Source organism: Aulonocara stuartgranti (assembly GCF_965226115.1).
Source record: "Aulonocara stuartgranti genome assembly, chromosome: 1".
Classification (NCBI taxonomy): Eukaryota; Metazoa; Chordata; class Actinopteri; order Cichliformes; family Cichlidae; genus Aulonocara; species Aulonocara stuartgranti.
The window spans coordinates 18,848,138-18,860,438 of NC_138939.1; the positions used below are offsets into that span (position 1 = coordinate 18,848,138).

Here is a 12,301-nt window from a genome sequence, read left to right on the forward strand (position 1 = left end):
TTTGCTGAACCTCTTCTCCAGAATTCCTTCGCTGCCGTACGACCAGAGCTGAAGATCGGATTTCATGCAGCCCTGCTACCTGATGCACATGTCATGTGTTTACATACTCTACTGGGAGTTTATTCAAGGGATAAACGGACTTAAATAAACTTACTATACAGATCCACAGACATATTTATATGATAAATAAAGACAGTATAATGTTAGGCAATAACCCAGCTGATCCAAGCAATGGGTGAACAAGTGAATTCATAAAACATATGGATCATAAGTGTTAACAAAATGCATTTATGTTTCATGTGTATGAAAGAAAGAAAATATTGACCGATATTGAATTTTCTTATCACCAGCAATTCAAATTGTATTGGTGTCGAAGTTTAACATGATTATATGTTTCTATGACCTCACAGAGAAGACCCGCAGAAGTAAAGGATGGAGCTTTTAGCCATGCTGTGATCTTAGAGGGACATAGATTCATCCTGACATCGTCTGCAAAGCTCCTTCATAATCCGTATTCACACGTAACAATGAAAAGACATCCAGGTTTAATATAAAGGATCCTATATCTACCTGGTAGAGATGTTCCTTAAGAATGTCTTGAACCCATACCCGGTTGTTTCTGAATCATTTAGGCTTCTAAGAGGTAAAAAAACATCAATTGCAGTTTTTTATTGAATGATGAATGAAAAATGCAGCTGGCAGCCACTGAAGGAAATTCTCATTTATTCTCAGCAACGTTCAAGAGTGTGCTGAAATAAAATCGTAGATCACGGTCCTCTGGTAGTTACGACAGAACTACTTGGAACATTGGAAAGTCCCAGAGAGCTCTTGGAAATGGTGATGAAGCTCTTTGAGGATTAGATTACAGTCAAAATGACTAATTTTGTTACTGGACTGGGCTGTGAACAGTAGTTATATTCGTTTAAGACGAATTTTTTTTAAAAACGGCAGACTTTGGTAATCAACAAAACACGCACAGCTGGATGAAATGAACATAAGAAGGCAAAGCAATAAGGCACAAAAGACAACAACATTATTTATCCCAGCACATAAAGTCAGTGTAAAGTTTTAAACTTGTGGCGATGCAGAAAATGTGACAAGTGCTGTAGTAGGGGTCTGTAAATACGCAAACAGCGAACCATTTTTATCTTTACAAAGTGAGTCGTCAGCAGCTGTGTGCTTCTTTCTAAATCCTGCCTCTTTCTCTCTATGTGCTATCACAAAACCAAAAAAAGTCTTTACCCACAGCGTGTTTGTAGTATTTATAGATTCTGATCTTTTTTTCTTAATTCTCTCTTATTCTTATTTGACTTTGCCAGAAAAACAGAGTTCATCAGCAGTTACATGAGCATCTCCAGGATGCCATGTCTTTCTTAAAGGATGTCTGCGAGGTACTCTTCAGATAGACTCTTTTTTTTTTTTACCCATTGCGTGTTCCATACATCGTTTTGTTTTCTTGCACAAGTTCGACTACATTCTTCACAGTGAAATGCACTTTCATTTATTACTACTTCTGTCGCCTTATTCTCATGTTATGTTGTTGTCGTTTTTTTTGTTTTAGTTTTTTTCTGCAGCCATGCCAGCTTGTAGTAATCAGCTTAGGTTCAGATGACAATGAAATTAAGTGGCTGCAGTGCCTCTGTTCATTTGAAAAACAAATGAGAACATATCCTGACTTCTACAACTCAAGCTGAAATGGCTCATTTGATCTTGCATTTGAATTGCCTTCTTTATCTTGTGTTGTTTTTTTTTTCTCACCATACAATCAGCATTTTCAATTTTTGTCCTAATGTGCTTATACTAAGCTGCTCTGTCCTTCTTTTCCTCCCTTCTTTCTCTCCCTAACCCTTCATTTCTCAATCCCTTTGGTCCTCCCAGTCTCGAATGGAGGATCGCCTGGACAGATTGGATGATGCAATCCTTGTTCTGAGGAACCACGCAGTGGGCTCCACCGCCAGTCTGCCCAGCGACATACACAGTCTGCTGGGACAGGCACAAAATGGGCCAATAACAGCCATTGGACCAAATTTTCCTGCCTCTGCATTGGTTCCAAGTCGGACTGCAGCGATGGTACGATAACTTCATATAAGTATTTATTTATTACTATACGGTATTTTTCAAACTACACCACATAAAACACCTTGGCCACCTGGTCAAAAAAAGGAGAGCTTTGAGACATTTTCCGCAGACGAACAGTTGAATTTATACCGGCATATTTTCCATAAGTGTAATGGCTGGCCGTAGGATCACCCTCCTCTTGAGAGCGGCTGTATACACAAGTTTGAGAGAGAAATGAAGAAAACAGGCACAAAGAAGTAAAGTTGGCGTAGGACGTGTTTGTACGTTGCAATCCTTCTAGAGTTAAACTCGAAGCCCCTTGAGAACTGGGGAAATGCCGGTCTCGGTGTAAATCATGACGTGTTCGCCCATCCTCCTTCTGAGGTATTTGATTGTACAGAGCCAGGAGATTTGAACACATCTGCAGTGGAAATTAAAATGGGATGACTCGTCCAACTGTTATCTGGAGGTGTTTGGAAAAAGTTTGACACAAACACAAACTTAAAAAGAAAAAGATCAAATTAATTTGAACGTGGGAAGAAGTTTAGATTACTTTTTTCTCTGAGATAAATGATGGAAGGAAAAGTTAGACAGTGATGAGATTTTGTATCTAATAAGCCAGTGATTAGCTGTAAATGTGGTGTTGCCTTTAAATTCAGACCTAAAATTAATATTCTTGTTTAGATTACTGTTATACAGAAAGGCCAAAAGGCTCCTTTTGTGTGTAAATTGATTATTAATTAATTAGTTTAATTTTTTTTTCTATAAAACAAGCACGTATTGTGAGTAAAGTGTTTTGGTAAGGTTGTACTTTGATGCAGCATGAAGAAAGAATGAAAAGATGCATTTCTGAGTGCAGACCGACATTTTAGTGCTCAGTCCGCACTTTTTGTTTTCGTGTCTTGATCATTGCAGTGGAGCTGTCGTGCAGAAATTCATTTATTTTCAAAGCAGTTTCATTTTTTTCTTTGTTTTAAGGTGGTATTTTTCCTGTCGATGGTTGTTTTCACTCGTACGCGGAGGCTACTGGGTAGCTCGCTTTGTCCCTTAACAAGAATTTTACTGTGGTTGTCAGAAGAGCTCAGTTTGATGTATTTGTTACAGAGAGCTGGGTTGTGGCAGTGATGTTGACCGACTGCGACTGTGAGATAGAACATACTGTGTCTGCACTAACACAGCACTTCCTGTGTGGGAAGAGGTCCCTTCAGACAGGGCTCAACAGCCTCGACACGGCACAGCCACAGGCTTTTTACTCTGGCTGTCACCCCGCCCTCTACCCCCTTCCACCCCTTTTCATCACTTCTTTTTAACAACCCAGGAAATCTGAATCGTTGGAAACGTGTGTCTGAACCCGCAGCCTCCACCCAAATAGAGGTCCTCAGCTGTATGGTAATCAGGCCCAGCCATGAAAATGGCAGCGTTCTTTTCTTGCCAGAGCCCCAGCCTCACTCCTCCTCCTCCAGACAAAGAGTTGTTTGGACACCTGTTGAGAGCACAGCAAAGATTAGCGTAGCGCTGGGGAAGGGGAGGATCTCGGAGCGGTGGGGTTAACAGAGGCCAACAGTGACTGGGGATCACATTCCAGAGGAAAAGAGGGAGATGCTCTCCACCCTTAGTGATGATTTCTCCGCCTTTCCTCAGTCCTTGAAAAAGGAAATCAAATGGCTCTAGAGCATGTGGTAAAGGAGGGGCTTTGTGGCACAACGTGGTGGGAGTTGACCATTTCTATGTTATGCATGTGAACAAAATAACAAGGAGATAGTCAGACATTGGAGTGGGTTTAGCTTGACTTCTTTTGAAACTGAACACAGAAGGATTATTCTTCTCGTAGACATGAGGAACAGACGGGTCCTCAGTTGTGGTTACAGAGCGGGGAGTCTGAGAATGTCGCTGCAGCGAGCAGTAACACAAAATGCAACAGTGACAGAGACAAATGAGGAGGCTATATATGGACCTTTAAGTATGGCTAAATATTGTGGCACAGGTGTTTTTTTTAAATTTGTGTTTATTTTCTATTTCCTACCCTTGATTATGCATTATAACGCTGCTGTGGAGCAAATCTCCAAAGTACCCACAGGTGTTGGTAATGACTGACTTGAATGGTGATTAAACCCAGAACTTGTCCCATGCTGTGACTACAGGTTTTAATAAACACTGCTACAGACAGCATCTAATCTAATGTATATATACATATATAAAAGCATCTTTTTTTATGATCCAACCAGTGTAGAGTGCTCACCAAAATGTGCAAATCAGTATAACTAAGGTTGCTCTTTTTCTTTAAAACTGTGGGATTTTCCATTTTTATGAACAGTCTTCAGTGAGTGTGTGGCTGCTTCCTTTCTTCACGTGTCCTTCCTGTCTGTGTTGCAGCAGGGCGGCGACGATGCTGCCAGCCTGAACAACAGCCACGGAGGCCTGCCCAGCGCCGGCTCGACATCCAGCACAGAACTCAATCACCAAGTGGAAACGTTCAGAGGTCAGCTCCACCACGGCGTCCCACTCTACGATATCCACACGATTCGGTTTACGTATGATGTCTTACCTCCACATTTCTGTTACTAATAACAGGTCTTACTTCAGGCCTTCCAGCAACCCTGGAGCTGAAGGTGGAGAAACAGGACAAGGATGAGATGCTCGACAGCATCTCCACCGATAACAAGTCAGATGACGAGAGTGACAGAAGAGATATGAAGACACCCAGAGCAGGCCCACGCACAAGGTAAGAGGACCTTTCGATACGAAAACGTGTGAAACATTCTTCAGAAGTGAAAATAAGCTCTATGGCATGCTTTGAGATGGTAGAAACATGGGATAAGGCTGGAAAGGTTGTCTTTCATATGCGACAGGTAGTGGAAAATCTGATACATATCGTATTAACCTTAACTGTCATTATTTGATTTAAAATAGGCATGTCAACAAATGGGAACAAGAGCTGGGTAAAGAAATTCCAGAGGAGATGTGGAGAATACTGGATTCGGTGCTTTTTAACACCCCAAATTACAAGCAAACAGATAAATGTGAAACAGCCCTGCTGGAGATTATGGAACCAAACCATACTCACATGTTTTGGACATTCGGAAAAATAAAACCCCTTTTGGATAGTATTCATTCAGAGCTTGCTGAAATGTTTGGCTATACAATCCCATGATCATTTCAGATCCTATACTTGGATCACCTTAAAGGAAACATGCATCCAAAGACCAATACCTGTTTAACATTGACCTAGCACTGGCTAACGATCAAAACACTAAGCTACAGACAATGGGTGATTGTTGTTGTTGTGATGGTAAACTCAAATACAGACTGAAAGTGAAAGAATATTTCTAAAAATCTGGGACAAACGGTTGTTATACAAAGTGAAGAAAAGTCAAAAGTAACAGAAATTATTAAAAGAGGCAGTTTTGCACCGACACACTAACACTGGCACTGTTCAGATGTTCATGTGCTTGTTTTATGTTTCCATGTGGCTACTTTTCAGTTTTATTTTGCGTTAGCTTAGCCACCATGTGTAGTCATTTTATATGTGTAAAGGAAGCAAATAAAATTCGGTTTTTTATCAGTTTGGTTCCTATGAATGGCACATTCACTTTCACATTAGACAAGTGAATACACTTCATTCATTTCCTCAGAAAGCCTGCAACCAAGTTAAAGCCGGGTGTCTGAAAACGGCTGGGACACAAACAAACAGAGACCTCCCCTAAGGGTGGGAGGGATAACCAGTCCTGTCAGGCAAATCTTTTGTCTCATTAACACATGCTTAAGAAACAACAGATTTCACTTGATGCTGAGAAGGCGGAGCTTCTCAGCGTCAAGTGAAATCGTTGTGGTAAAAACTCATGGATGTTAAATGAATTAAATTTTCTTCCTTCATGTTTATAGTTCATGGTTTAATCACGGTCATGTCAGATTAATGGTTTGAAGACCATCCTATCATTGGTGCAGATGACTGAATGGTGGCTGCGGGTTGATTTCTTCTCTCTGCTGCAGCATCACCGAAGACGAGGATCTGAATCCCGAGCAGAAGGCTGAACGGGAGCGCGAGAGGAGGATGGCTAACAACGCTCGCGAACGCCTGAGGGTGCGAGACATCAACGAGGCTTTCAAAGAGCTGGGTCGCATGTGCCAGCTGCACCTGAAAAGCGAGAAGCCCCAGACTAAACTGCTCATCCTCCATCAGGCTGTGGCTGTCATACTTAGCTTGGAGCAGCAAGTCAGAGGTCAGTGTTGCAGCGCTGCTGCGGCAATTAACTGAAATGCTACATCACATCAAATCACTGCTGACTCTTAAAAACAACGTGTGTTTTGATGCAGCGTTCCTGCAGGTGGTAATTTAATTTCACTGTCACATCCAGAGCAGATACATGTGGAGTTAGAAAGGAAAAAATAGGGAATGGAGCTGCCAGAGTATCACAGACAGTAAAGAAAATGCAGGGCGTTTATTCAGCTCAGATGTTTCCCTGCAGTGCTGCATTTAGAGGTACTAAAATGAGTAATGATGAAAGATTTGAGGCGAAAGACAAACAAAGTAACGCCCTTTTATAACACCCTTAAAGCTTCGGTCTCTCTCTAAAATTTTATCTTAATTTTATTTTAAAAAAAGCTTTGACATGTGTTTAATTAAAGTGTAATCTGTGTTTATGTGAACTCACAGAGAGAAATCTGAACCCCAAAGCAGCCTGCCTTAAGAGAAGGGAGGAAGAAAAAGTGTCTGGGGGCTCCAGTGATGCCCAACCAGCCCACACAGGAGTCCATCCAGGCCTGACCGACACATCCAACCCCATGGGCCACCTCTGAGACAGGTACTCTCACCTCTAATTGAGCGACACACACTGCTATGATGGTTTTCTCTAATAACTGAATAATCGGTCATCTCATGACAGCATATTTTCTTTTTCTTTCTGCACTTTGATACCATGATAATTGCGGTCATCCTGTGTGTTTTCCTGGTTTAACTGATGTTTAGTTGATTACACAGGTCAGCATGATTGAATCATATTGACGCAGCATGTTTAAACCCAGCTAAAGTCCACAATCTTCATTTTTTACTTATGTTTCCTAAAATAAAATTTTTAACTTGAAGATGTCAAACTGTAAAATTCTTTCAATCGTTGTTATTTAAAAAGATGCAGATAGATGGAATATTCACTAAATTATTTAAATTTTAATAAAATCTCTGCTAAGGTTACCAGAAACCATCAATCAGTCACATTTCATGAGAGTTAAAGTTGCCAGCCATCACTAAGAGGACAAATTTTGCTGGCTGACTGGTCGCGCTTCCAGCCACGTGCGTGGCTGTGCTGAGCGGGGTTTCCCCCTCATGGCTGAGAGCTTTGTTAAACAAGGATTTGGGGTGAAATTGTGCACGGCTTATTTGCCGTTTATGCATCAGAATCTGTTCAATAAACTGCACTTTCCAGACATACTTTTAGAGACAGTGAAGATAACAAACACTGGAAATATTGGAAAGTCTGGTTGTTCTTGGCCGGCGATCTGCATCTTTGGCTGGTTTTTCCTGTGCTGCGTCACTTTTTAGTAAGGCTCTAAATCTATGTTACCTCATTTAAAGTAAGCCAGTGCATTTTCTTCTCATTTTTGGCTATTCGATCAACAAAACTGTATTTTGTATTTGAATAAATTAAACCCCTTTTTTATCCCTTATTTTTATTTGGAGGAAAAATCCTTTAATTTAAATGTTATAATTGTCCTTTATTGATTTATGTCTGATTTATGTCAGACTTTTTAAAAAATAAATATGTAAAACAGCAGGACTTTAATCACCAGCTCTAGTGCTGAAGCTAAAAATTTGGACGGCCTACGCTCAGCTCCTTTGATGCGCACCTCTGATCAGTGCTCCTTCTTTGCTTCCTCTCCTCCAGATCAGAGCGATGCAGATCATTTCTGTCCCGTCTGAGTCGGTGACCTTGCTTCCCAGTGACAGACAGGACTCGCAGTTTGTGACACCAATTGGAGGAGACAGACCACTTGAAGCAAAACGACGAGTCTAACACAGTCCACTCCTAAGATTGAAGTAGAGCCAAGCGTCCAGCTCCCTGTGACCAGATTCCATTTGCAAATTTCTCCCCCACAAGAAAAAAATCTTCAACACATATCACTGTCTGCAAGAAGTGTGTTGCTTCTGAACAATCAGAGACTTCGCAATCTCCTCCAACCGTATGTGGAAATTGCCTTGTGCCTAAACTAAATTGACGAATGCATTGTAACAGCAATTGTTTTTATTTGTCTGTTTCTTTGTTTTTTTTCCTATTTATTATGTTATTGAGCTATAAAGTGTATGTCTAAAGGGAAAGTTAGGTCAATACAAAGAGAAGCATGCGGCTTTTCAGTCGATCTATAGTTTGCCAGTGTCGCCATCAACCCTGAGCACTCCACCCCGGGAAAATCTTTGAGTCTGAGATTGAGGGAAAAATGTTAGAGATTAATTTATTGGCCAGTTTAGACTGATATTTATACCCAACTGAAAATCATCACGAGCTGAAAAACAAAAGCACCCGTTTTTTAAATATAAATTTTAAAAAAAATGATATATTATTTATATTTTTGTTTTCCTCGTTCTGCCACTGGCCACACGTGAAACCAAAACTACCTATGTTTGTTTCTGAGCAGTTTAGATCTGTCTCTGTGCTACTGACCGGCAGGTAACAGGTCCAGCTACGATAGCGTCAACAGCACGGGAGGTGACGCACAAACGGCAAACTGTAGCTTCACTGAAGGCTCAGATTTAATTGTTTTTTTTTGTTTGTTTTTTCCCAGTAGTGAGCAGTGAAAATACAGAGGGCAAACTTTTTGCAAACCTTAGCATTCCCTGCATATTTTAGTGTCTTAACTAAAGGAAGAGGCGACTCCAGCGCCCTCGCTTCCCTTTGCCATATAGTGTTAAACGTAAGCAGTGGCGTATGTTTGCAGATTCCTCCTCCGGACGTCAGCACAGAAGTGTTGGCTGTGTTGGCACAGAAGTGGCTTTTTTTCTTTTGAAAATGTGTTATTATTTTCTTGTTTCTGCCACCAGCTAATCAGAGATCTCCTAATGAAGACGTTCAAAAAAAACAAAAGTAGAAAAACACGCAAAAAAACCCCAAACAACACAAAACGACGACCACAGTTTCTCCTGGCCTGATCAAACATATCAATTTTCTTTCTGTTAATATCTCAAGACATTAAATTCTAATAAGCGCAGTTACTCCTGACTAAAATTTAGTTATGCTTATTTGTTGTAACAAGTCCTTTCTGTCCAGCATTATAATTTCCGGTTTTTAGCTAGCAGAGAAAATCTGTAAGTTATTTTCAGTGATGTTTTGATGGAAGCCATGCTATTCTCAGTATGGCAAAGCAGACTGAACATTTCATGGATTATTCTGAGTATCATTGAACTGTAGCATGATCATGATAATGAGGATGATGATGATGAACAAAAGCAGGATTTTTCTTTTTTATGTTCCAAGACATCGGTCATGGCTTTATTTCTTTTTCCCTATCCGTGTGCATGCGTTACGTTTTCCTTTTTTTGAGTCTTTTCGGTCTTAAGACTTGCTTTATATTCCATTTATTTCTTTGTATATTGCGTTCTATCATTATTTACACCTTAAACAAGGCTGCCGCATTCAGAACGAGTATTCTGTACGATAAAGGGACTTTGATTAGAATAAAGGATGATGAGTTTACAATTTAACAACCTCATTTTAGTGAAGAAGAATCCAAAAAGAGAGAGACCTGGTCGGTTGTGGTGTGTTCTCTGACTGAATGAGGCCTTGTTCATCATTTCAGTATTCATGATCCTGTATTCATGTCGGCAGACTTTGAGGGTATAATGTGTGTCACTTCCGGCTCGCTTCCCTTCATTTGTTTTCTTTCTTTCTTTTAAACTTCCCGTTCTTCCTGTGTTTCTTTGCTCCTCTGTTTGCCAAGTTAAACTTTGCTGTATCCCCAGATGCTTTCCCTTGTATAATATATGAAAAAAAAAAAGAAAATCAAAAGAAAAAAAAACATTTGGCTTATTTTTCACTGTAGTTAGTCTTTTATACAATAATACTGTAAGAATATTTCTTGAATTCTAAATATTACTCTTTCTAGATTTTTGAAAGCAAAAGTTTTGAGTAAAAAGTTTCTTACTTTATTTTACTATATTAGATAGTAAAATGTACGGTTATTTACCATAACCTGTCCATTATCACAAAAAAGTTACATATGGCATCTCAAGAACACGGCTGAACTGCTGCTCGTAGTTTAGTACTTCAAAAAGGCTCCGTATGAGCTCCAGATTCCTAAAAGCGCGACCTCCATCGTACTCCTCAGTCTCCGTTGTTGATTGATTGAAAAAAAAAAAAGGAAAAAAAAAAAGATTTGTTCTTGTGTCAAATAAAAGGTGTTGTTGATGCACATTGAAAAACTGCGGCAACGAGAATTTGAATTTTCTGTCATTTTCAAACAGAAAAACACGATGTATATAACATTTATGTTGCAATAAATGTGCCATCTTTTTTTAAACTCAATCGTATGTGCATTTATTTCGCTCATCTTCCTCTCCATATTTACATTTTTCCACCTTTCCATAACCTTTGTTGTGTTTTAACGCACAGGAAGGAAGAGCTCTGAAACAATGGGATTCATTTAGACTTCCTTATCGTTTTTGTTATTTTGTTTTTGAGACATTTCTACAGTGGATTTAGGCCAAATGAGTGTTTTATAGTATGTAACTCTTTTTTGAAAGTAATACCAGTGGACCATTGTAGTCTGTATGAAAAGTACTATGAATATATGTTTCTATTTTTAATAAAGTGTGATAGCAGCGTACTGTATATGTGCTGTGCTCCTACTTTTTCTTTTTTGCAAGTTCATTTATGCAGTATAGAGACAGATCCTCGTGCCTTAACCTCCTAAGACCTGAACTCTTCCATGGCATGCATTTTTAATTTCTCTTTGATATTTGGGCATATTGGGACCTCATGAATGTAAAAACAAAGAATTGCCAGATTAATTTTTTGACCTGATTTGTGTTTCTGACAAAAATGAGATCCACATATGAGGACATTTGTTTTAAATTTTGATAGAACAGTGGCAGGATAATGTCCTCGTAAGTGGATATCAGGCTCTTGTAGAGACAAATTTGTGTTTTTAGGTCCAGACAACCCAAAATGTGATGTCCACATATGTGGACGCCAGGTCCTAGGAGGTTAAATAATATTTGAATAAATTGTCTTATATTTTGACACAAAACAAAATGACCCACCCAGCACTGAAATTGAACTTCCACAGTCATGTTGAAAAGCACAAACCTAAACAGTTTTTTAATAAATGGCTTTGGTGGAAGTGTCTCTCTCTGTAACCTGCCGTACTCAATCTGCTACTTGTGCTGTGACTGAAGTTAATGAATCCCAAAAGCGTTGTGAAAATACTGCTCTGAACCTGGAAGATTGTTGCTGTGCTGTAAATCTCAGAGCCTGTACATCTGCGCAGAATTATCTCCGTGCAGATGTAAGCATGGAGACCGCTCATTGCGTCCTGAGAGGTCTGATCTCGAGTCATTCGTCAGACTGAGGTGACAAAAGTGCTGACTGCTGTTCTGTCTGCGGTGAGCTCAGTGATGCGCGGTGGCCTTCCAGCGTTCCTCGCAGGGATAAACGGAGCGTGTGACTGTGCTGAGCTCTGGTGGTGGTGGTCGTGGGTGTGCATGTTTTCTGTAGGAGTGGGACCACCATGTCTGAAGGCTGACTTCCTGTCATGGCTGCTGGCTGAGCCAGCTGACAGAAAGTCCTTGGCTCACATCCTTGAATCTCAACCAAAGAGCCTGCTGCTCCTCCTGCTCTAACAGTAAGATCATCCGCCTCTCTGCCACTTTCAGGATGCACGCTGCACTGAACAGGCCTCTTGTCTTCTGTTTCACTTTCTAATCTCAGCTCTTTAAGATTCAAGGCTTTTTGACCATTTCAACATAGTGAGGAGAACAGGATATGATATTCAGACATTTCACAGAGACACAAAGCAAGTGCTTATCTGTCAATAATGGAAGTTTTAGGCATAAAGTGTGGAAAACAAATACGACAGCACAAAAGTAATTTCAAAGATTACTTTTACATGTACTCAAAACAACAATGTACTGCTCCTCCTGCCCACACCAGCTGCACAGAGATCCATTTTTGAAGCAGTTTAGAGTGATGGATAAAATACCTAGTCCTTGTTTTATATTAAGAAGGCCACAAAAAAGCTCCAGGGTTCTGAATTAGAC

The 12,301-nt window shown here is 40.1% G+C and overlaps 1 protein-coding gene across 5 annotated transcripts in view; it reads left to right on the plus strand.

Annotated features, from left to right (window-relative positions):
• Window positions 1–10,874, plus strand: part of tcf12 (transcription factor 12) — an 86,823-nt gene extending 75,949 nt beyond the window's left edge. Inside the window, exons 15-21 of one of the 5 annotated variants that reach the window (XM_082511727.1) lie at window positions 1,320–1,391; window positions 1,879–2,070; window positions 4,432–4,537; window positions 4,630–4,780; window positions 6,049–6,278; window positions 6,713–6,860; window positions 7,938–10,874. In XM_082511727.1, the coding sequence (XP_082367853.1) occupies window positions 1,320–1,391; window positions 1,879–2,070; window positions 4,432–4,537; window positions 4,630–4,780; window positions 6,049–6,278; window positions 6,713–6,855 (894 nt within the window). In that variant the 3' untranslated portion in view covers window positions 6,856–6,860; window positions 7,938–10,874. The remainder of the gene's footprint in view (window positions 1–1,319; window positions 1,392–1,878; window positions 2,071–4,431; window positions 4,538–4,629; window positions 4,781–6,048; window positions 6,279–6,712; window positions 6,861–7,937) is intronic. The other 4 variants (XM_082511729.1, XM_082511728.1, XM_082511730.1 and 1 more) reach the window with 4 other exon arrangements.
• Window positions 10,875–12,301: the final 1,427 nt, after the last annotated feature.